Source organism: Neodiprion virginianus, chromosome 3 (assembly GCF_021901495.1).
Source record: "Neodiprion virginianus isolate iyNeoVirg1 chromosome 3, iyNeoVirg1.1, whole genome shotgun sequence".
In the NCBI taxonomy this organism is placed as follows: Eukaryota; Metazoa; Arthropoda; class Insecta; order Hymenoptera; family Diprionidae; genus Neodiprion; species Neodiprion virginianus.
Window position 1 is genome coordinate 32,694,182 of NC_060879.1, and position 23,292 is coordinate 32,717,473.

The 23,292-nt window shown below is 39.5% G+C and overlaps 1 protein-coding gene and 1 long non-coding RNA gene across 4 annotated transcripts in view; one reads left to right on the forward strand and one right to left on the reverse strand.

Annotated features, from left to right (window-relative positions):
* Positions 1-3,002: 3,002 nt before the first annotated feature.
* On the reverse strand, positions 3,003-3,722 carry LOC124301085 (uncharacterized). Its single transcript, XR_006907395.1, has 3 exons — positions 3,365-3,722; positions 3,149-3,245; positions 3,003-3,058 (listed from the first exon to the last, which is right to left on the reverse strand). It is a non-coding gene; the product is annotated as an uncharacterized LOC124301085 (long non-coding RNA).
* Positions 3,723-3,912: 190 nt separating this feature from the next.
* Positions 3,913-23,292, forward strand: part of LOC124301082 (uncharacterized) — a 78,107-nt gene continuing 58,727 nt past the window's right edge. For 2 of the 3 annotated variants that reach the window (XM_046755771.1, XM_046755767.1), the window contains exon 1: positions 3,913-6,112. Coding sequence is in view for 2 of the 3 variants with exons in the window: in XM_046755767.1 (XP_046611723.1) it covers positions 6,087-6,112 (26 nt within the window). In the remaining variant the exon portion in view is untranslated. The remainder of the gene's footprint in view (positions 6,113-23,292) is intronic. The other variant, XM_046755768.1, reaches the window with a different exon arrangement.

Genomic DNA, 23,292 nt, shown 5'->3' on the forward strand with positions numbered 1-23,292 from the left:
CACGAGGAAGGCGGTGAGTATTCGCAAGGCAAATAGAGGCAAAATTGCGATACTTTGCCACTCGTGGCACGAATAACGTGCCACAAGGCTGCAGAACGCTCGTCACGTTGAAATGACAGGGTAACATTTGCTACAGAAATCCTACACTGATAGAACCCCGCCACTCCGTCAAGTGTCAGGTTATCTAGAAGGACCGAGGAGATTGGGAACTGTATAAGCCACTCGTCGATTCACCAAACCGATTTTATCCCACCGAAGCTACTGGACCGTGCCGGATATTACGATTGCTTTTTGCCCACCGGTGTATCTGCGTATATAAAACACTCGGCGGTTCAGTGGAGAAAAAAATTGTTAACGTATCTTGCCGCTATATATTCTCACGATAAACTCGGTAATTGAATAAGCGTATAAGGGGGGAGTGGGAGGGGAGTACAGCTTGCACGGTCTAAAATCATATCTATATTTAAGAGTTTTTTTTAAAGAAAGTGAAAACACATAGAGCAAATTGAGTTTGAAGGCCTCATTATTTCTAGTTTCAAGAACATTTTAGAATTTGTTCATTGAAAATCATAACAAAATGGCAGCATGATGCACATAAGTAACGAACGACCACGTTGTCAATCCGGTGGCGCAGATTCTTGGTCAATTTTGATTCGATCGACTTAAAATTTTGACAGAATCTTCAAAACTTGTTCATCGATTACAGTTTGTGGCTAGATTTTTGAATTTCTATCTCAATATTTTTTTCTAAAAATTTTCGTAACAATTTTTTGTTCATAATTGCATATATTTGGAAAAAAAACTTTTTTAACATTTGAGCTACGAACTCCAACCCGAAAAGGTGTTTTTAACTGAAAATTTTTTTCTATCCGTCACAAGGTGGATAGGGATATCAGGAGATGCGCCACCGCAAAAGCTCTTGAGATCGGAGTCGTTCGCTACTTATGTGAGCAATGCAGCCATTTTGTTATTAATTTCAATGAATTTTGTGAAAATTCTAAAATATTCTTGCAACTATAAATAATAAATCCCTCAAACACAAATTGCTACAAGTGTTTTTATTTTCTCCAATAACGTAAATGTTAAAATTGACAAAAATTTATGCCACGTTCACAAAATCAACTATATCAACTATAAGTGTATGGTAAAATTGATATTGTGTTTATAGTGAGCCAAACGATAATTTGAGTAAATTCTAGTATAAAAATTATCTTCCCGACTATAATATTTTAACTATACAGATTTTTAACTATATGCGCAAATTTTTCTCTCAGTGTAGGTGGAACTTACGTACACGGATCCAGAGTCCGGGGTGAAACCTTCGCATCTTTCAACTTCGTAAAGGTGATCCTGAACATTTACCCAGGGACCCATGATTTTATAAGATAGAATGGCTGGGTCCTACGGCCACCTTGTTGCTGGTACATCCCACAAAGCTGCAGTGACGTTCGAAGCTGCCTTGTAGGAGATAGTCCGCAAGCTACTTGGAAGGGATACGGTGATTTGGCAATTTCGGAATCTCAACGGTGTCTGTGTCCGGCCGACACTTTCTGACAGATTCTTCGAAGTTGTGGCTATTCTCCGGTGATTTACAACTATACCTCGATATTCCAAAACCTCCCAGTTGCTATCCTCTATTGGGATCGATCCTTCGGGTTTGTGCAGGCTTTCGCTTTCGGGTTTGCGTATGGTGACGTAACTGCGCTTACGCCGCTTTGTGAGATACTAGACAGAAACACGAGATTTACCAATTTTCAAAATGCTTTTTTTCTTGTATCTGTGCTGCTAGCGAAGTATCTGTAATTCCTTGGTGAATATCAATTCACGAATCCAATAATCTATAAGAGAAATAAAAATAATAAAGTTCATGCAAACCTCGAACTTGATTGAAAAACTTCCGCAATAGATAAGTACAAGCGATGGATTAGATAACTATAAAGCGAGACAGGTAAACTGGTCGTGCAGCCGGATGAAAAGAAGCGAAACTTTTTTGTTCGAAGCCGGTGTTAGTTGAAATTCTCTCCGTGCAATACTTATTCATACATACAATTAGTAAAGTTGAAATTATACGATTCATTAAAGAGCCGAGGTCGCATTATTCTGGACTGCGCTGCTCACGTACAAACTATACGGTTAATTGCTAACAGCAAGATGAGTATATATATATATATATATATGCAAGAATATACTTGTGTCTGTGCAAAAACACGACACTTGTATTTACAATTCCAGATTGTTCGTTCTATTTATCCGTGGCTGGAAAACGAAGGGGACAGAATCTGGTATACCTACTGCTGCAGCGTCGAATGAGAAATAAACAAAGAGTTTTCGGCAGACACGTCTGAGTTATTATTTCAAAGGAAGCCGATTTTATTTCCCATAAAACCAGGAGAATTTCGGTAGACGCGTATATAACGGACGGCGGCAACTGCGAATGGATTCCAGGAAAGCGATAATGTTATTATGCAAATCGATTTAGGCTGTGTGGCACAAGCGTGAGGGAGTTACAAGCGGCGAAAATATACCTACGTACACGTATGGCTTTCGGCCGTCAGGTATTTCTTCCAGAAGTAGCCGTGGATGCGCAAGTTCGTGTTTCGTTTGATATACAAACACCTCCGCGAGCCGAAATATACGGGTTCCACATCGACCTTAAAATACAATGGTTATAATTTATAGCTCGAAAAGCCTCTAAACTAGCCGCCAACCTGGGGTCCAATTAGGACATCTACGATGGACCAATGATAGTGGTTAATAGTGCGGCGAAAATCTTCAACCCGTTACGAGTGGGTAATAAATTATCTATTTCGAAAGAGCAAACCGCGGAATTAGATACTCACCGGTAAAATTGTTATTGCGGTTCACCGATCCTGCATCTTTGTTTACCTCGGCTGTACGGTGCGTATTTTTTTCCACGCACATGTACCCGTATACGTTATTATACCCTTGTTCAATTCGTGACCGGTTGAATAAGTAATTGCTGGATTTATGTGAGCCTAAAGATTTACCGCACAAAGAGAAATTTTTCCATACACGTATAACGGTCTGCAGGCTGCGCCTGCGTTTCAAACATACGAAAATATTCCTCAATAATAACAACAACATCAACAACAATAATAATAATTATAATCATAATCGGCTTATTTACCTTTATCCACAAGAAAAGAATTCTTCCTGCTCAACACGCAAAAGAATTATCTATACGCCCGGCAGTCGGAAAGAATAGCGCCTCTTCGATCCAAACACTGTGAATTTTAAAGTTGGAAGTGAGCATGTATACAATATGCATGGTATACAAGTCTAGAACAAATTAGATTCAGGCTGGTACGAGGTAATATTTTTGCATACAGCTGGGTAATTTCACCTGCGTTATTTTCAGCGCATGTAAATGGGTTCCGTGCTGAAAGGTTTCCTCTGATTATCCCGTGCGCAAAGTCCGAAGCGGAAGATTCGAAGATCCTGGATCGTAAAATTGAAAAGGATGATTCGACCTCTTCGTACGGTGCAGCAATTCCAACGTCCCATCCATGAAACATCCATTCGCAATGTATAAAAAGTCGATGCTCCTAGAGCAGGCCAGAACGGCTGAAATCGTTGGCCAAAATTCAATTTTAAATAGTTCGTATTAACTTTGTTAAAAAATGTTTAGAAACCGGTTACGTCGCGCAAGCCCGGGCCAAGGCACAACAGTAAAGTTGGGCACAACAGTGAGCAAGTATGGGTGGACCTCGACTCCGCGGCTGACTTCAAGTCGGAACATAAGGCTGCCGGTACACCGTACACCGTGAAGTACGCCGACTCAGCGCCGCTGTTACTACAGCTCGTGGTGTAGACACGCGATAGTTCCGATGATCACCGCGGAGAGATGAGGGGGCGCGGAGCGGAGGCGGGTTCTTCAGTTGAGCGGCAGACACGACGCCGTCGGTACGGGAGCGGAATGGGAGTGAGGCTCGTTTATTGGTAAAGACGAAAAATGATATAATGGAACGAAAACTGCCCCGGTGCGAAGAAACGTCGAAGAGGCGCTGAGAGCCGGTATAAAAAACGCGAGTGCGGTTAACCCGCGAGTCCCGTTTGCACCCTCCGATGTCAATTGTTCGTTGTTTTGTTTCTCCTTTCGTTCCTAGGCAAGTTGCATAGTTCGTGCCGATCCGACGATGTATGTTGACGATTGTATCGTTATGGTGATGTGAAACAATCGCGCGTCTCGTGCTATGTCACACGTTATTGAAAGACAAAAACGCAGGCGTGATATTGACAGTGTGAAGAAGATACGAAAGAAAATAAACAAAACAACAGCGTTGATAATAACCGAACATTGTAGTAATTTTCAACAACTTCCTCAGATTTTCTCACCGCGAACGTGTTCGACGGTGTGATTTATTAATCTCTCTATTCGCCACCGAGTAGGTAGGTAATTATCCAAAAAACTCGCTAAAGTGTCCCACTAATGATTAATTCTCCGCACATCTACCATCGTGTTCGCGTCTAGAAAAAAAAAAGAAGAAAAAAAAAAGCAATGCAATACGAACCCGGATATCGAACAAAAGTCTTTCAGTCAACTTGCCTTTCGAGGCGCGTATTGCGCGTTTTCGTAGGTATTTCGAAGTATCAGGTGATAAAGAAGAAAGACCAATTGTAAGAAGAAGAATCGTTAGCGTACATACTCGGGAGTTGTATTGAAACTGCGGAAACAATACCGCTTGTACATACGTATAATATACTCTAATTTATACTCGAGTGGTTCTCGGTTCTTTTGTTTTTTTGTTTTTTGTTTTCTCTCTTACGTTTTTCTCTTCCAACTGTTTCGTTTCTTCTTGTCGTCGCACGGGCTTACCACACGTGCCTCTACTTGCGTAACCTGTAATTATTGAATATTAAGGTGGATATATGCAAGGCTAATGTTTGCATCTTTATGTATACGCCCGAAGGCCCCATCGGAGTAACAGGACTTTGAGTCCCTGCGCTACGTCGTCTCCGGGGCAAGAGAAAGAGAGACAGCGAGGAGGGAACGGGACCTACCGGAGTTATAACAGAACGTCCTCGTCGTTGCCGTGTCGTTCTCTCTAACGGCAGGAGAATCCTCTCCTCGTCGGCACTTGACTTTTTTCTGGCTGCTTAAACAGTAAACACACACCCTCCTCACTCGGGGTGGCTGCTGTATGAACCAGGAATTTTTTTTCTTATTTTACCTCGACTCCGACTATCCGCCTCCTCTCTGTGCTCGCTGTTTGGCAAAAACACCAGGATAAATAGGACCTTGGATATTTTGTCGCTGCTGCTCCACCCCCGTTGTTTACTCGCTATTGCAATACGTGACGTAAGAATAACGAACGGAGAACAATCATCGTATACATATGTATGTATGTCGTACGAAATGTGGGAATGAAACCGTGACAGAACTGCGGTTGTTACACGGATGAGTTCGTACGAGAAGAAGACGGATGAAAAAACTTTGCATATGTGTAACATACCTTGTTGGGTTGGTATTTCAATTAACCGAGTTTCACACCGTTTCAACTAATTCTTAACATACACGCGTATTTACTGCAACACACGGAAGACTTTTGAGATCTGATAAGGCAATAGATAGGAATATCGATATATCGGTTACGGTAGATTATACCCGTGTAATACCGAGGGGGGATTATTTACATAATTTTATCGCGTTGTTATTGGATGGTGTTTAGACTGTGACTAATTCAAAAGTGCTCCCCCCCCCCCCGCCCCCGACTTTCCTCCTCTACTATCTTAAATTTTGCGGCAAATTTCTTCTTTCCTTCCGAATGAACGAACTGCGTGCGTCGAATGTGCTGCGGGGAAGTGAATATACACAAGTTTACTTGCAATTGTTTAACGTCAGGCCGTGGTGTATGTTGTTGTTGTTAACTTGTATACCGGAAAAACAATAATTTATTTTAAAGAATATTATTGATTTTTAATTTATTAAACCTCCTCGAATCGTGATGCGCTACTCATCGTTCAGTGTTTAATTAACTGCGGAGTGGGTTCGACGATTTTAACCGATGGATATCGATGGATAAAAAATAGTGAGGAATTGTTACGGCGGTCGTCATACTGCAGAGATGAAGACCACGCACAGAGCTCTAAGGTAAAACACCATTCTATCTTACAATATGCCTCCCATGTATCTTTATAACCACTTACAGGCAGGATTTCTCTTCAAGTTGGAGTAACGTTATGTATATATTATATACATGGTGTACGATTATTACCACATCACCGTGCCGTGCCGTTCGTTCGATTTTATTAAACACGGCGTTTCGTCGGCATCGTTTGGATTTAATTAATTGTAAGTGCGGATTGCATATCCATGTGTTTGGAACGGGAATGAATACGGCTTCTGTGTTGCTCTTTAGCTTTTGAAAAAGAATTTCATCGGTTTTATTATATCTCTCCTTTTCCATCAAATCGAATCTCAACTGTGACGTGAAAACATTGGAGGTATTTGTTGGCAACGAGCTGCGCCAGTGAAATCACAGACTTTTAATGTGTTCTACCAGATCTTTTATTAGGTATGCTAATTAATACATAACTGATCTCTTGACGTGATCTTCTCGATTTCGAGTGAAATTTCTCTGGTGGAAATCGAGTTATATTTTTCTCGAGAAACTTTCACAGGATCAACGATTTGAAATTCATAGAAACGCGCTTATCCGACATTCAGCGCGATGAATCTTCGTGTTTACCGATGAAGTATCTGGTATAAATAGTATCACAGGTAGCCCGATACCTGCAACTCCGTAAATCGTGGAAGAAGTAATGACAAATCTATGCAATAGTCAATCGATGTAATTACTGTTAAACCTTGGAGTATGGAGAGAAGGATCATCGATCGTTGAGTAAAACAACGCAATTAGAGACCCGTAACCCGATGTGCATTAAAGCCAATCAATTTGCATTACAGAATTAGCGAACGCAGCAGCTAGGACAATTATTATTATAGCTGTTGCATGCAAGTATTATCCTAGTACGGTTGTCTGCACTTTGTAAGAATCGATCAGAGTTAAGTTACAATGAAAGTGAAAACAAATCCGGCGAGAATGAAAGAGGAAAAAGTAGAAAATATCTACAACGGTGTAAGTCTTTTCTACGTGTCGTGCAACCTGTTGGAACAAAGATTTTCTTCTTTTGCAGGAGTGGTTAAAGGGTTTATATAAATCTGTTGTACATACTCACATTCCACACCTTGAAAGCAAGCAGCGAACTTGTGTAATATTCAATTTTTATTATTATTTTTAAAAAATGCCGACTGAATTGTACGCACATTATCAAGGAGATATTATTTCTTATGCACGTATAACTCGACATTCTAGGTTACCAATTTTCTTTCTAAGGTGTATATTAGGGTGTTTCAAAAAAAGACGAATTTTTTTTTTTCTCTTATGGTGTCCAAAAATTGATAGTATACCTGAAAACAAAAATTTTGGCGTCAATATGAGCTCTTAATATCAGTAGTAAGGTTTGCCTGTATCCATTTCTTTATTTTCCATTTAAATAACACGGGAAATTTTTTTTTTTTTGAATTTTGAATTTTTATTACTTTGGAACGGTTCATCGTAACAACAATCTAAAAAAAGAGATTTGTAGAAATTTCACGCTCTACAAAAAATGGCCGAAGATTAAAGTTCCTCAGATCAACCGTTTCAAAGATATCAGCGATCAAAAATAACACTAATAAAAAATTTCAAATATTTTCCAATAAAACTACAAAAAAATATCATATGCCATATTTACATTATTTTTTATGTAAAATTACTTTAAATTTGTTAACCTGAGATTGTAAACTTTTTTTTTGCTAATTAATTCACTACTTAACTCACAAAAAGCACACAAATCATTTATGTGATATTTTTTACTTATTTATGTATTTGTGCTTTTTGTGAGTGCTTTTGTGAAACACCCTAGTGTATATATACGTATCAATGAATCGTTTCTCATGGTCAGAGTTCTCCCTGAAATAAACGTCGGCAACTCATAATTTTTTTTATCAATACAAGCGATAATTCAATTTTTAACCGTATCAATACTACGCTGCACTATTTACCGTTTACGCTGCAAAATACAATTATTTTATCTTCTGTATTGGATCTATTCAACCATATTGAATGTGACGATCTTTCGTCTATGTAAATCATACTCGAGAAGATAACTGGATACGGGAAGTTTCCGTTACAAAATGGCGTGATATTTTTGAAAATTTCATTGATTGAGTAGGACTGAAGTCATCGACCCCTCGTAAGTCTCAAATTTCACATTTTGTCTTCTCACGGGCTCACTGCTGTGTGCATTGAGCTTGAGCACGTAACTCGAGGTTATTATACGTTAAACCTCGATCATTGGTCGATTGTCACGTGGACTGAGAAACGTTGTTAACGGCACACGGTATAATTTTTTCCTTTCGCTTCTTGCCCTCCCCCGTTTCCTATCTTTGTTCCTTAAAAATAGTTCATTTAATTAGTACCAACCGTTCTTGTTTGAAAATAAATGCGCAGTAAGCGGTTAGGCAGGTACAACATAATTGCGACCCAGCCGTTATAATTAAAGATTTTATCGTAATCCAGCCGCAAACTGTTAACCGTGGCCACAAATATCACGCCTACTATGTTACCGGCTTTACAATGAATATCCGCATTCGAATTCATCCACGTGTGCATCGTCATAGGTATAATTTATAGTTGAAAATAAAAACTGCTGTAGTAAAGTAAATGCATAATATACACGTACACCCATTACGTATCAATGGGGAACAACTTCGCTGGCAAATATTTTAACTCATAAATGATATTGCAGTATACTCTTTCTTTTCTCAGTTCGAACAACTCTTCATTGCTTGTCTATATATATAATAATAGAACGATTATTTCAGTGAAATGAGACATGCTTGTCGTATAAATAATCACTTTTTCAGTGTTAATTATTGCGATACGACGAGACGATAAAAGTTAACTGGTTTTGTACGACACCTTGTAAGACGTTTTCGCGTTTCATATTTCACATGAATATTACGCCCGTGGAGCTATTTCGAATACTTGGAGCTGACGAAGGTGCAGAGGGAAAGAATCCCATGCACGGTCGTCTCAACTCTCAACACCAGCGCACAATAGTTAAGGTGCGCTTAAATTATGGGCTGTTCGCGGGCAGCTCGACCTCTTCTTAACGCACCTGTAGTGAATTCAGATGTAAATTCAAAGACAGGACGGGCCTGCCTGCTGCAACGAGAGGAGATTGCTTTTTCAGTCTCATTATAATGAATTCTTTGCCACTTTGCAAAGCGGTGCCCCGGTAACATGGGGAAAAAATAATAATAATAATTAACCAATAACCCGTAATCAGTAATCAGTAATCCGTAATCAGTAATCAGTAATCAGTAATCAGTAATCAGTAACCAGTATCCAGTAATCAGTAACCCGTAATCAGTAATCAGTAACCCGTAATCAGTAACCAGTATCCAGTAATCAGTAACCCGTAATCAGTAATCAGTAATCCGTAATCAGTAATCAGTAATCAGTAACTAATAATCAGTGATCAGTAAGCCGTAACCAATAACCAGTAAGCAGTAGCCAGTAGCCAGTAGCCCGAAGCAGTTTTCTCAAGCTTATTTGATTTCTTGTAATTATGAATTAATATAATTAATATAATTCATAATATAATTATTAATAATACGTTTATCGTATACTGTTATACGTTTCTCGCAATGAACTAGGATTTACCTGCGATAAGAAATTTCGCAGCTTTATCATGACGGTGAAATATGTGCGAAGAATTTTAATATCAAATGTACTGATCGTACATTCGCCAATATGTAATCTGCAATTTTTATTCTCCTTTCTCTCTCGCGCTCGAATTTTATTGAATCATGTGCAGCAAGAGACCCAAAATTCATCATCCGTTCAAAGTTCCGATCGAATCCAAGCTTGATCGAAAATACAAGTTTTTAATTGTGAATTTCGATGTAATATTTTGACAAATGAGAAGAACGTAATTAACCGTCTTGGAGTACCAAGTGATGAAATTGTGGCTAAATATTGCATTGATTTACAATTTCGTTGGCTATTAGAAGACTTTTCGATTAAGCTTGATGGATCGGAACTTGAAGTACACAATTTATCGAGTTGACATTTTGGAAAAAAATATAAAGGAGAAGTACATATTTCTTAGATAAATCGAAGCCTTTCATTCACGGTGGGGCATGAAACCGATCAATTCTATAGTTTTCTGTGTAAAAAAACGTTTCGTCATGGAAACATTAGACCCTTGGTTAAGTTACTAAAGTATGATTTTATATTTCACGCCGGGGTGAATTACACCTACTATTCGGCAGTTACAGTTCATTAGCAAGAACTTTAGTTGGATTAATTAAGCTGCTAAAATACGACATTGATTTGTATCAAAAAAAAAAAAAAATTGTAAATGTTAAATAATATCTGCGGAGGAATAAGAAATAAATATACCCATGATATGAAAAGTGGCTTTATGCAGAGAGGGCTTTTAAATTCGTTTTCATAGTCGTGCGTTAACGAGCTTGCCGTTCAAAAGCCATGCGAAGAGCTTTTTTCCTTTGTTCCGCGAAACAGTTTATTGTTTTTTGTTTACTGTACACGAAATTTGCCTACCCCCACATCAGCGCTTTATTGTACGGTATGCATTACGCTACCAACAGTTGTAACCGTTAACGACACAAGCAACGATACAATATCCTTCTACCGGGTTTCGGAGGGGGCTCCAAAGTGTTTGGAAACTGGTGCAGCATGGGAGGGTAAGAAGACGCCTCCGCAAAGAACTAAAGCGCTTATCAAGGTCTGGTGACAAAATACACACGCAATGTTTAACGGCAAAACCCCGTCTTTGTCTTTGAGATAAGCTGGACAAACCCCGGCGAAGGAAAAAGAGAAAAAAAGGGAAGTCGTAAGTTTACCCACCTACGTACCTACCTAAGAAACCTATCCCACCTACCATCTTTCGTCACGGCCTGCTTCTTCTTCGCCCGAGACTCGCGGCGTCGTCGTTTGTTTACTAAACTTAATTTAAACAGGTACGCGCTCTGTGTATAATATTATTTTCCCATGGACAACAAACTCGGTCAGTTGAAGTAAACGGTTAATTTCATTCATTGAAGTTAGTTGTGCGGCTTAAACGGCACATCCGGGTTCTTTTTGGGACTCCTCTCTTACGATGATATTTATATATGTATATATACGTAACACCGACGATCGACCGATCCGTCCTCTGCCAAAAACTAGATCAACAATCGTTACGACGAACTATAAATTAATCGGCTCATCGGATCAAACGATACTTTATCACCGATGGTCCCACCGAACGAACGGTCTTGCTCTGATAACTGCGAGCTATTCTCTCACCGGTATTATTGTTGCGCTTGCTGCCGCAATGCCCAAATAACCAGGCATGCGCAGGTCGAATTCTGTTATATCGCTGGTAACGAGATTAAAATAACCTTACAAATTGCGTATGCCTAATTTTTTTATTCTATCAAAAAAAAAATTTTTCAACGCTTCGATTTATATACACTAAGGTAATTTGATTTATCCGGCATTGTTTTACGCCAACAATGAAACCGCGTAAAGCGGTTTCATCCGTAGTATACAGTGTAATGTATACTCGTATTTGAATTCAATTCGCGGTGAAAGATCTGCGGTAAAAAAGAATCAGTTGAGAAAAATGCGCATAAACTGCACGAAATTTTCTAGTAACTGCGGACGAAAAAAAAACAAGCTTCAACAGTCGTAAGGGAAATTCGTTCTTACAATTAGAGTTTTGAATGGCAGTTGCTTGGTTGTGAACTCATCCATGCATGGCTATTCTGGTCAATCAGACACTTGTGTGATCTTAAGAACTGCGACAAACATGTCAATCTACCTGTCAAAGAATCGTTGGTGAAAAAAATGAATCATCATTGTCGTTATCAGTTTAATACTGTTATTTTTATAGATACACTATGATATCAGTTTCTTCGGTCGCGAGAGTGATACATCTCGTAGAAAAAAGGCGTGTTTTACCGCTCCTGCAGGGGTCACATATTTAATCACTCTCTCGACCTTAATTATTTCCGTAAAAAAGTTGTAGCATTTGTTAGAAGTTTTTCTTACACGACATGCTGGGATAAACATGTGCCGAAAGACGGATGGGGGTGAAAAATTAGAACGGCCGATTTATACAAGAACCAAAATATCGAATTTTCAAAGACGTGAAAATGTATTTCGTAGAATTGAGAATATACAAATTCCAGAAATACAGAAAGGTTATAAAATATAGAAGAACAAAATTTATAATCTGTATACGATTATACACTTTGGTATTCTATATTCTGATCTCTATTTTTCTCGACTTTTTACATTCGTTAAAATCTATAAGGTAGATTTCCGCTTCATTGAAAATTCGATACTGTGGCGCTTCTATTTTCTGACCTTTCTATTCTTTTACCTCCACCCTGAAACACGTGGATCCTTGGAAAGCGGATCAGTTAGTATTTTTAAGTTGTATATACATAATCTTGTAAAATCGATAATTGGCTTATAACGAAGTACATAATGTCGTTGCCTCTCGTAGCGTCGCAAGTATTCTAGTAGAATAGCTATTCTTAACGAAAAAATTACGGTAGTCGCTTCATTGGTCAGTCAATATGGTTTACAAGGATTGAATATATTCAAGATATATGTTTATACAGTTACTACCGTTTATTGTAATAACGCATGTTCAGGAAGAATCTTTACTTCGCACCACTAGAAATGTCTGAAATTCAGTAAATCATGCCGAAGCAAACATACCCATATTTTTCAAAAGCTAACTTATTGAAAGTCATTCTAAGATTGCAAAATAATAAATTTCTTCCTGATGTTTCGCGACGTTAACGTTACTTGTTTCAACCTCGTAAAACGTTGGTAATCCTTCGAAGTAAATACTTGGACGGCAAAGTGAAAAAGGAATGTGAATAAAAGAAACCAGTGTTGCAGCTGTTTACATCGTATTTCAATGCACGCATATGTTATGATTGTAGCGTAAAGTCGTCGCAGGACCATTGAATATTTTAGACATATGCCTGTATCAAATATCCTGTAAAGCTCATCTATGCGTTCGCGATATCTGCAATTCAACCCGACGGAAATGGTTTCCAGTAATTGCTCTTTCGTAAAACATTGTTCGGGAAGCTCGGTGTTCAAGAGTGTGGAAATATTTCGGCAAATAATAAAACTCGCGTTTAGACTGCGCATCCCGTATCGCAAGTTGTTTTATTTAAACCTTATACGCAGGTAGCGTGCTTTTATCATAAAACACGGATACGCAGGCAGTATAACGCAATATATAATACTTACGATAACGAAATGTGACGATGAATTTTCAAGAAAGAATCGTTACTTCGTAATTTTAGGATTGTCTGAAATTCAGTAATCCACACTTGAAGCGAAATGTATTCATATTATGAAAACTAAACTCTTGACATTAGGATCTTTCTAGAATTGTAAGTCAATGAGTTTCTTTTCGATGCTTTGTTACGTTAACTTTACTAACTTTCACCTTGTGAAATGCGACACAGAACTTTGGACTTTGCACATTACGGTTGTTAAAAAGCATCTCGTAACACGCCAACAAGCTTTAAGGCCACTTATAGATAAGCAAGCTTTGGCTATCCTGATGAGGATGATGAAGATGATGTTGCTACCGCTGCTGTCGGTGTTGCAGCTGCGCCAACGCGTCTCAATGATTTAGAATTACCGCTAGCGATAGGACGAGGAACCAGAGAATACGCAGGAAATTCTCCCCAGCGATACTGTGCAATTATAATTAAATTCTCTCAAGACTATCTCAAAGCGTACAGCCAATTTTCCTCCTATACTTGGTATTGAACGATTCTTTTTATAAGATGATTTGTGATACGAGTAGCGTGGAGGAAAAGAAGTCGAGCCAAGAAAGCTGCTAACTAAACTATACGCAACACGCGTCGGAGACCCAGAGGAATTAAGAAAATGAGGCTGCTGTGGTAAATGTAAGAGGAGATATACAAGTATGGAAAAAATAAAACGTCGATGATCGATCGTTTGCCGATTAAAATTTGCATAGCCTTTCAGACCCCTCCGAGGTATGTGCGAATAAATTCACGGCGCCCGCGTTATCGTCATGACCCCGCATTATCGTACCTATCTATGCGCATATAACATGCAAACTACCACCTGTATATTCATAGCAATACGTATAAATTATTTACGGTAGGGTGTCCGGCTACTATCGACTCCATTATTCACCGTTATGATTATTATCGCTTTTCACCAACCACGTATGATGGTGGTTTTTTGAGTTTTCGATCTTTGAAAAAAAAAAAAGAAAAGAAAAAATGCATGGACGAGAAAGCTAATAGTGCGAATTCGTCCGATACTCCTTTACATTGCCGTATCAATAATCTGAAAGTATTCCCTCTTCTTTGAAAATTTTCTCGCTTCTATGTACGCAAAAAATTGTTGAGGATTTGTCTTGGGATTTGTAGTGCAAGGTGTTTGAAAGAAACGAATGTTATTTCAGCGGATAAGTCGGCTTATTTTAGGTATATGGCAAGCTACTTTTCGAGAAGCTTAATCTTAGACGGAGAGACTTTTGGTATTAATGTCTGCTTCATCATTGCTTTCTCCATAATTGCAATGAAACGTAAGAATTTAGGGATAATCTAGGTACTTTAACAGTTATTCCTACGATAATAAGAGATCACTGTATTTCTATATGAATTATTATAATCTTGACGAACAAGAGTGTATACTTTCCATTTATTAGAACCAATATTATGTATTGTTGAGGAATTGGGACTGTGACAAAGTGATAGAGATAAATAATAAGTTTTCCGAAAATAACGCTGAGAGTAAGTATTTTGAATAACGTGAGTCTTGAGAAATGCATGAAATTTTCATATATTCTCCATAAGCACGTTTATTGAATTGGCAGAAACTTATACTTTCTGCAACTCTGATTTGAGAGTAATTCTAAACAATTGTTTTCGAAAAATAGTTTTGAAAAGTTGAAGCGTATCGTTTTGATTATCAATACAATGTGTAAAAAGCGTTTCACGACCTGATGGAGATGGACGTTGAACCAGAGGTCGAGGTATTCGAGTTCACCATAAAATTCAATCTAATCATTTTCAAATACGCTAATTCTCAAATGTAAGGGCGTTATGTGTAATGTAATATTCTTGTGAGTCATTTGAAAAACAAAAAAAAGATATGAACTCGGCATTTTCACAGTGACTTCTTGCGAAATTCAACTCGATTGTTCGTAAATTCGTATATTTTATTATAATTATGGATGAGCAATGAAGCAAACGTTATGCGAAAGTCTCTCGTACAGACTATGTAAGGTGAGTTACTTGATGCATCAACAATGGGTCAAAGTGACGCACGCAAAAGGTGATCGTGTCAGAATGATATTCATATCGAAGGATCTCACTGCAGTTTCTTCAATGAGTGAATAATCACACATGTATCTTATTTTGCGAAGATTACTGTCCGATATATGTCAGCGATTGGCGTGATCCGGACCGAAGAAGAGAGGAAATTTCGGTAAATGATCGGAAGGGTTTTAACCGGTTTAAAAACGGTGAGAGAAGGACGGTTATGACCATTGGAAAAGGAGACGGAGGAGACCCCGCTAATAGTCGTTTCGATATTTTATGGATGACCCAGTCTGGTGTGAACGTGATTGAGTCTCCGCCGCCACAGACTGGCGAGCTGAGACCACTCGAGTTTTCATAACTTAACGGTGTCTCGAGACAGAAGCTGCACCGATCAGCTGCTGTACGGTATTCTGTTGGAAAATATGAAAACATTAAACTCTTCAACTTCCAAGAATCTTGAAAGATTTACGAGTTTGAAGATCTACGGGAAGTCTGGATGATAATTTTCATTGATGTAAAAACCACGATGAAGAATAAATTGCGCACAGAAACAATTGAGAAGATTCAGAAAAGTTGAGTCTCTCATCTCTCGCGCTGATACAATTTGATGGTGTATGGTGTACCATCAAACTCTAATACAATGGTCGGGGAGAGCTGTTGAATTTATTTCTCTCTTTTCTTATGCTGGCAGTTTTCTCTGCTTATTCTATTTCTGTAACTGTACTACTTTTTCTTTCACAGTAAATTCAATCTCAATCCCGCGGTAATTGACGTACGATTTTCATTTCTTGACAACGGTAGAACTGGTCAATTCTGTAATACGATAAATTTGATTTTTGTATTATAAACTTTTAATAGCTATGTGTGACATACATCTCATCGATACAGATTCATCGATGATATTGTTTTTGTTGCTACAACACCGTCCATATTATTTGCGATCAGAAAGTGAAATGTCGAAGAAAAAATTATGGTAATTTCTCCCGTTGTTTCCATCCCAAGCACCGAAGGTATACCTGGATGATAGTTTGAAACAAAGAAGCTAAAATAGTTGAAAAAAACCTCGCGAAAAAGGAAGAAGAAATACTCTGCACAGTTCCAACAATTGCCGATAATTTTCAATTCCATTTATTACTTCTTTCAAAACTATGTCGCGATTAAATCGATTGAACGCAGTGCTGTGTGCAGGCGGGGTAAAAATTTTGCGGTTGAGAAAATTAAAGTTAGTAACGTTAACGTAAACAATTGATTTAAAATTTACAATTTTAGAATAATTTTGAAAGAGTTGCTTCCGTAATACGAGTCTTCATAACAGGTGTCAAATGCACCGTGAAGCTAACGTCACAAACTTCGATCTCGCGGCGGAAAAGCACGTATGCATTTCAGCTGGTGTGTTTATATACCAGGGATTTAAATGTCGATACTGATTGTCCGTGGACCGATGCAGCGACAATATTGTCACAGGAACCATTCCGCTACGTAACAGTAGGAATAGAAGTGGCAAAGCCATTAGGTGTACAGCGATAGGCAATCAGGTCATTCAGGATGACCTCACGTGCGCAAAATCGTCGGGATCAGCTTGACGTGTTTAATTCGTTTTCAATTATTTTGATCCGTTTAATAAAATTGCAGGTCAGAGTCGAGCGGCTCAAAGTCTAGGTATCAGGTACGAAAACGGCGGTAGCAAGAGGTACTTTACCACTGGCTCTTAAAGTTTTATATACCGCGCAGTAAAGCAGCAGCAGCTGCTGCTGGGGAGATTTTATACAAACTTGAGGCGAATTTATATTCGCAATGGAGCGATGGAGCTGATGAACTCTCTTCCTCCAGCCTGTCTGCACGATATAATAACGGCCGCAATACGCTGCGGCGGACAATGAGCAATATCACCGCGTTCTTCTCACGATCTTGGACCGGTTTAAGTAAAAATCCGTGAGATGAGCCTAATTGAGATGGTACCATTACTGCTACATCTCTCTGCTCACTGCCGCATGCCGTCGTAAATCGGTATCTTAAGTCACGAAACGGTTACGGTGTACGTACCTACGTATCTTTTGTAATTATATACAGTGGCCAGTAGTGTACCACCCGCTCGCGAATTATTCGCTCGGTCGTGAAACTTGTTACAAGGTACAACCTACATTGGGCGACTCGAAGCTGTGCGGGTGATTATCCCGCTTACTACAACAATTTTCTTTGTCGCCTTCTACCCGGTTCAACCGTCGTCGACGCGATTCCAACGATTCATAAACCCTACGTCAATGGTCCATTATGGAGTTTTGATAATACGCCGATCCGAGGACCATCATCATCATCATCATCATTATCATCATCATCATCATCACATCATCATCATCATCATCATCATCATTATTTACTTTTGAGCGTTACAGAATCGATTATCACATAAATTTCGCGCTGTTGTAACGTGTCCAGCGAGAACGAAGATTGAACGAAACCAATGGTTTAGTATCCACAACGAGTCCAGGAACCTAAAATTTATCAAGTGTCTCATCAGAAATCTTCTTCTCATTTATTTCTCCAAATATACGATTCGCGATTTACAGTCGATGAATTGAAGCGAAACGTTTCAACGTGTCAACCGTGAAACCTCCGAACGTTGACAACCGTGGTGGGCAGCATTAAATGAGCACAGCGTTCGGATCAATGCAGTTGTCTGCAAAATTGCCCGTTTCAACGTACAACGTAACACATGCTACCCAACGATGTTCAACGTTTTAATAGCAAGGTTCCAGCGATGCATGGTCTCGATTCGAAAGGAGCAAGCGAGCACCTCCTAGTCGTCGAAGCCACGATAGTGTCCGTGCCTAGAAATAAGAGGAACCCGTATGTTCTCTGGGGCCCCGTGTAATCCAAGGCACGTAGGACCTTGACGTAATAAATACAAAATGCAACTAAGACCCGTGACTAAATAATGGTAATGTATATTTCGTGACGGTTGAGGGTGTAGCCGTTCCTCTCGATATGCTCTGCCGCCGCCGCCGTTACGAGTGCAGTGTCTTATGGTGAATGTCTCCTCTGCGGCTATTCTTCTGCAAGTTGAGCGAGGAAAATTGTGCACACGCCGAGGATTAAAGTTACGATAGCTTGTACAGTCTCGGGGAAAAGTTTACTCTTTCTTGTCATTTTCAAAACTGATGACCCATACTCTGGCAAAAACTCGCGTTCCCTTCCGTCGCCTCTCTTCTTCTTACATGCCCACGAGAGAAATACACTTTCATCTCAGCTTCGTGTACGGCAGTTCGTACTATACCACGACCCGAGCATCGAGTTACCCGCAAGTGTTGCATCATTTAGTGGGACTCCTCGGGACACAACGTTTAAATAGTTTATTTCGAATTTTCCGCAGCGTAGCCGTTTCTCTGCGATGTGTATTAAGACGAGAAAAGAAGGGAATAAAATTCTTCTCGCGGTGGTGCGATAGAATCTTTTTTTTCAATCTCGATGAACTATTTAGACCGACGTTTCGTTCCTTTTTTCTCCCCTGCTGTTGTGGATTCTGGCTTTATTACGGTAATACTCACGTTGCCTGGTTTGCTTGTACAATGTACACGTACACGTACGCTGTACTTACTCGGTATTCTGCTGAACTTGACAAATTCGTGTGCATTACCGCTCGACGCACGTCCTCGTGAATGCCTAATTTGATCTATGGAAAATAACAAACCGTTCTGCCAATTTGTTTATATTCGTTCGTCCGAATCGATGCAATTTCGCCCGAGAAATCAACGGAATATTTTTTGCTCTAGACAATTTCTATTAATTCTTTCCAGTGGCGACAAAAAAAAAAAAATTTAAAAAAAGCTATGCAACTAAAAACTGCGAAGAGGATGATTGAAAAACAGTTCGCTCAACTGCAACAGACAGAAATATACAGACCTTGTATAAATATTGAATCTTGTACAGTATAACATGTACATGTTTGAATGAAACTTACCCTAGTAATGAAGATTTCTCTTGACATTCGTTTGCCATGAGGATGCTTCATTTATATAATATAAATTTTGACTTCTCTTTGCCACTCTCGAATAAACTTTGAAGCGCCTGCAGACACAGTTTATTGCCGAGATCTTGGATGTAAGAAATTAGCTTTCAAGTTTATAATTCAGTCTTGTGTGCTAGGGTCGGAGGGTTCTGAGGTATGGAAAGGACTAAAGTTTAGGTCGATAACGCATATGTTACACCGGTCCTCGGCAAGCTTGAGAAGGTAATAAACCAGCCACCCCAAAGGCTGGTTGGAATTCGCGGATAGAGGACGAGGTCGTATTCCTGATCTACACTATAAATTCGAATGAAATTAAAATAAGAAAATTGAATCATTCGGTGCTTTCACGATTCGATGGGCAAATGGGCAAAGAGTTTGTGCTCCGAGAGAGAAAGAGAAAGAGAGTGAGAGATAGATATAGGGATAGAGAGAGAAAGACTGTAATATATCCCACAATATTATCTCCAAATTTTATTTATGGGTATAATAAGACGTCGGAAATGTCACTTCGACCGTAAAAATAGTCAAGAATATTACATTTCACAACGAGTGTAAAAATATGACTATCGCTGAATTATTTCCACGGTTGTATAAGTCCTCGGCCCTCGTTTACAGTTGTTTATTAGCCTCTGTTCATTTTCATGGTCAAGAAGAGAAAGAAAGATTTTTTTCTTTGCAATAATATATTTTTACAATCTAAAGAATATATATAAATCTAAGGGTCTGACGAAAAAATTTAAAAGACAGTATTTTTTTCCGACTGAGTTGTAGGATACAATAGGATTGGACGTAACTACGCAAACCTATAATTGTAGTAACGTAAACTGTTGAAAGAGTACCGTGTTGTTTTCCTCTCACGGATATTATTCACGTTTTATGAATCGATCCATGGTCCAAACAGGAAACTGACTTTCCCGTTGAACACAGTGATTAAATCAATTGCAAGCTCTAAAGTATAATATTCTAATTGGAAAAAATTGAAAACAGAAGAAGGAATAACTGATTTGTGACGCTGGTACCTAAGTTCCAAGTCGGTTCATTCGTTCCGCGATCAGCCCCCGGCTATGTCTGCCCCGGTTTGGCGTAGGGTTATTACGATGATTCTCTGACGGCGACGGCGAGAGAAGAACGACGTAAGAAGAAGGCAAATTTGAAAAAACGAAATCAACAAAAACACACATTCAAAGACTCGAGGGTAACTGACTGACTAGCCGGTAATATTTCGCCGATCGTACTTTCGGCAGGATCAATAGAGCACGCTGACCGAAGCACCGCGCAACTTATTGTTAGCCATAAGTTGATGGATCGATACCATTGTACCCATGCTATAACTGGAAAAGGTATAACACACCCAAGACTCCCCGATGTACCTGTACGACTCGCCGCCACGCTTATACGAGGGTTCGCCTCATTTCCTGGGTTCGAACCCAGAAACTCGGACCTTACTTACACTCTGTCAAACACATCCGATGCTCTGCTTCCGGGGGGCGGGAAAACGGCTTTCGGGGTAAGTGAGCATCCGGGTTGGTCACGGCGCGATCGTGCACAGGTTTCGTTGGAGCTTACGTTAAAATTACGTCATATCGTCAGATCGGATAAGAATTTCGGGCGTTAATTGAGTCACGGTACGATTTCGGACGAACTTCAAAGGTTCCTGTAACACCAAATATAACACGCGGCGTGAAAACCCCGTACCTACTACGTTTCTCGTATTTCCATTAATTCCCCCCCTCCGTTTTCTCTCTAATGCGCTTACGGGGGTCAAATTTCAGCAGGTATACCTCTCTCTCTCCTTCTTGTCGATGGACGGCTTCGTGTACATGAGTGTGTGTCGTTTTAGGTAGGTATATAAAAATTGTATACATATATGTACCCACACACACCGAGTCAGTAACAATTTTTCTCTCTCAACTTAATATAGGTATATGTTGTAGACGTATATACTATATAAGAAGTACGCATTATGATCCGCTCTACTTCTTTGCACATCGACCGTCGGATAGATTGTGTTATCGCTGTTTCGCACCCACTCGGATCTTATTTTGAAAATTTACAAAATCGTCTGGATACTCTGTATTAATTTGTCAATCACTGTAGTTGGTATACGCAAAGGGGGAAGGTATACAGAGATGAATAGCAAAGCCTGCGAGGGAAAACCGCGGATGATAGATTAGCTAACCGCGCGATTCCGATAGTCGGAGACCACCGACTCTATTTTGAAGTGAAAAATACAACGTGTCTCTCTCTCTCTCTTCCCCCCTGTCCCTAGTCCTATCTTTCTCTATCCCTCCCGATGGCGCATGAATATCGCATGAAAATATATATGTGTACCTACGGTATAATCCACGCGAAATTATGTAACTTGACTATACCCTGGTTCATATGCATGCATGTACGCGATGAGGACAACATGTAGCCTGCAGCGCACTGTCACCGACTTTAAAAAATATTTACATCGATTTATTACGCTCCGAGGAATTCAATTTTATAAGGATACTTGCGCCCCGAGCTATTTATACGTTTATGTATGTATAAATTCTGTGCAGGCAAAAAGATCTTTGCGGTCGATCCTCGCTTCGCTCTAGAGCGAATGGAAATGTATCTTCGTACTACCTTACAGGGGACGCTTCGATGCAATTATGCTCGTCCGTAAGTGTACAACTGCTGTAGTGAATCGGATTTTTTTTAAGCTAGAAACTGTGATGTCAAGTCGATTCGTCCGTTGTTGAAGTTGGTGGAAACATTCGTCCCTTCGTGTACCTACCCTGGTACCCAGATGGTGCAAATAATGATGCCGCGACAGTCTTGAGTTTTTCTTGGGAGTTTACGGTGTTGCAGTAAGTTCCTCCGTTGCCAGGCATACCGTACGTGAGAATGGTTTATTGCCGAGAGGCGGTATTTTTAATTGCAACCGACAACTGGCGGTAGTCGAACATCGGCGAAGGGCCCTTTATTCATTTTCAAACGTTCCTCGTTTCGTGCCAATTGAAATTGCCCAAAACTGACGATGAAGTGGAATAGAAGAAGAGAGAAGAAGAAATATATAAAATGAAATGAAAATGGAAGAAGTCGAAAGAAAGGATGTTCAATGATGCAATTTTGGGGATGTTTGTAGGATTCGCAACCGTAAACCAGATACATATATATATTATACGCAAAAATATAATTCCAAAGGCAACATATTGATGCACTTTAGCCAGGTTTCACGATATTTGTTGAACGTGAACGGTAACCAAACGTACGGGGGCCAATGTCCCGTGCAACCAGGAAATTATGCCATTAGGCTTCATTCGAACGGTTCAAATTTTAACGAGACGGTATGACGTCGATAAATTATAGCTTCGTGCCGTCGACGTCCCATATCCTACGTCACATGTACACGATTTCACGCTACACCATACCGATACCATACGCATGCCGCTCATTGATATGAGGCTGAAATTGGTAACATTAACGCAACGAAACATCAAGGAAAAAATCGTTATTGCCTAATTTTAAAATTGTTTTTATGGGAGTTGGCTTTTCAAAATAAGATTATGGTTTGTTCATCGTGGTTTATTAAATTTCGGATATTGCTAAAGGTGCCGAGTAACGATTTTTTCCTAAACATGCATCGTTACAGTAACGTTACCAACTTCACCATCATTCGTGGATACGGGGGGGTTATTGATGATTAGGTTCAATTTTGAAGCACGATAATTAATCTCTGCGTTAAATAACGATATCTATAACGACATTTTTTTTCTCACCGAAACACTGCGTCGTTGAAAATATAACCGCGACCGGGTTTTCGCAACGTCCTGAATCTGCAAGTGACTGTGAATGTGTGAACATATTTGAATGAAACAGGTTCAAGGATCTGTTTGTA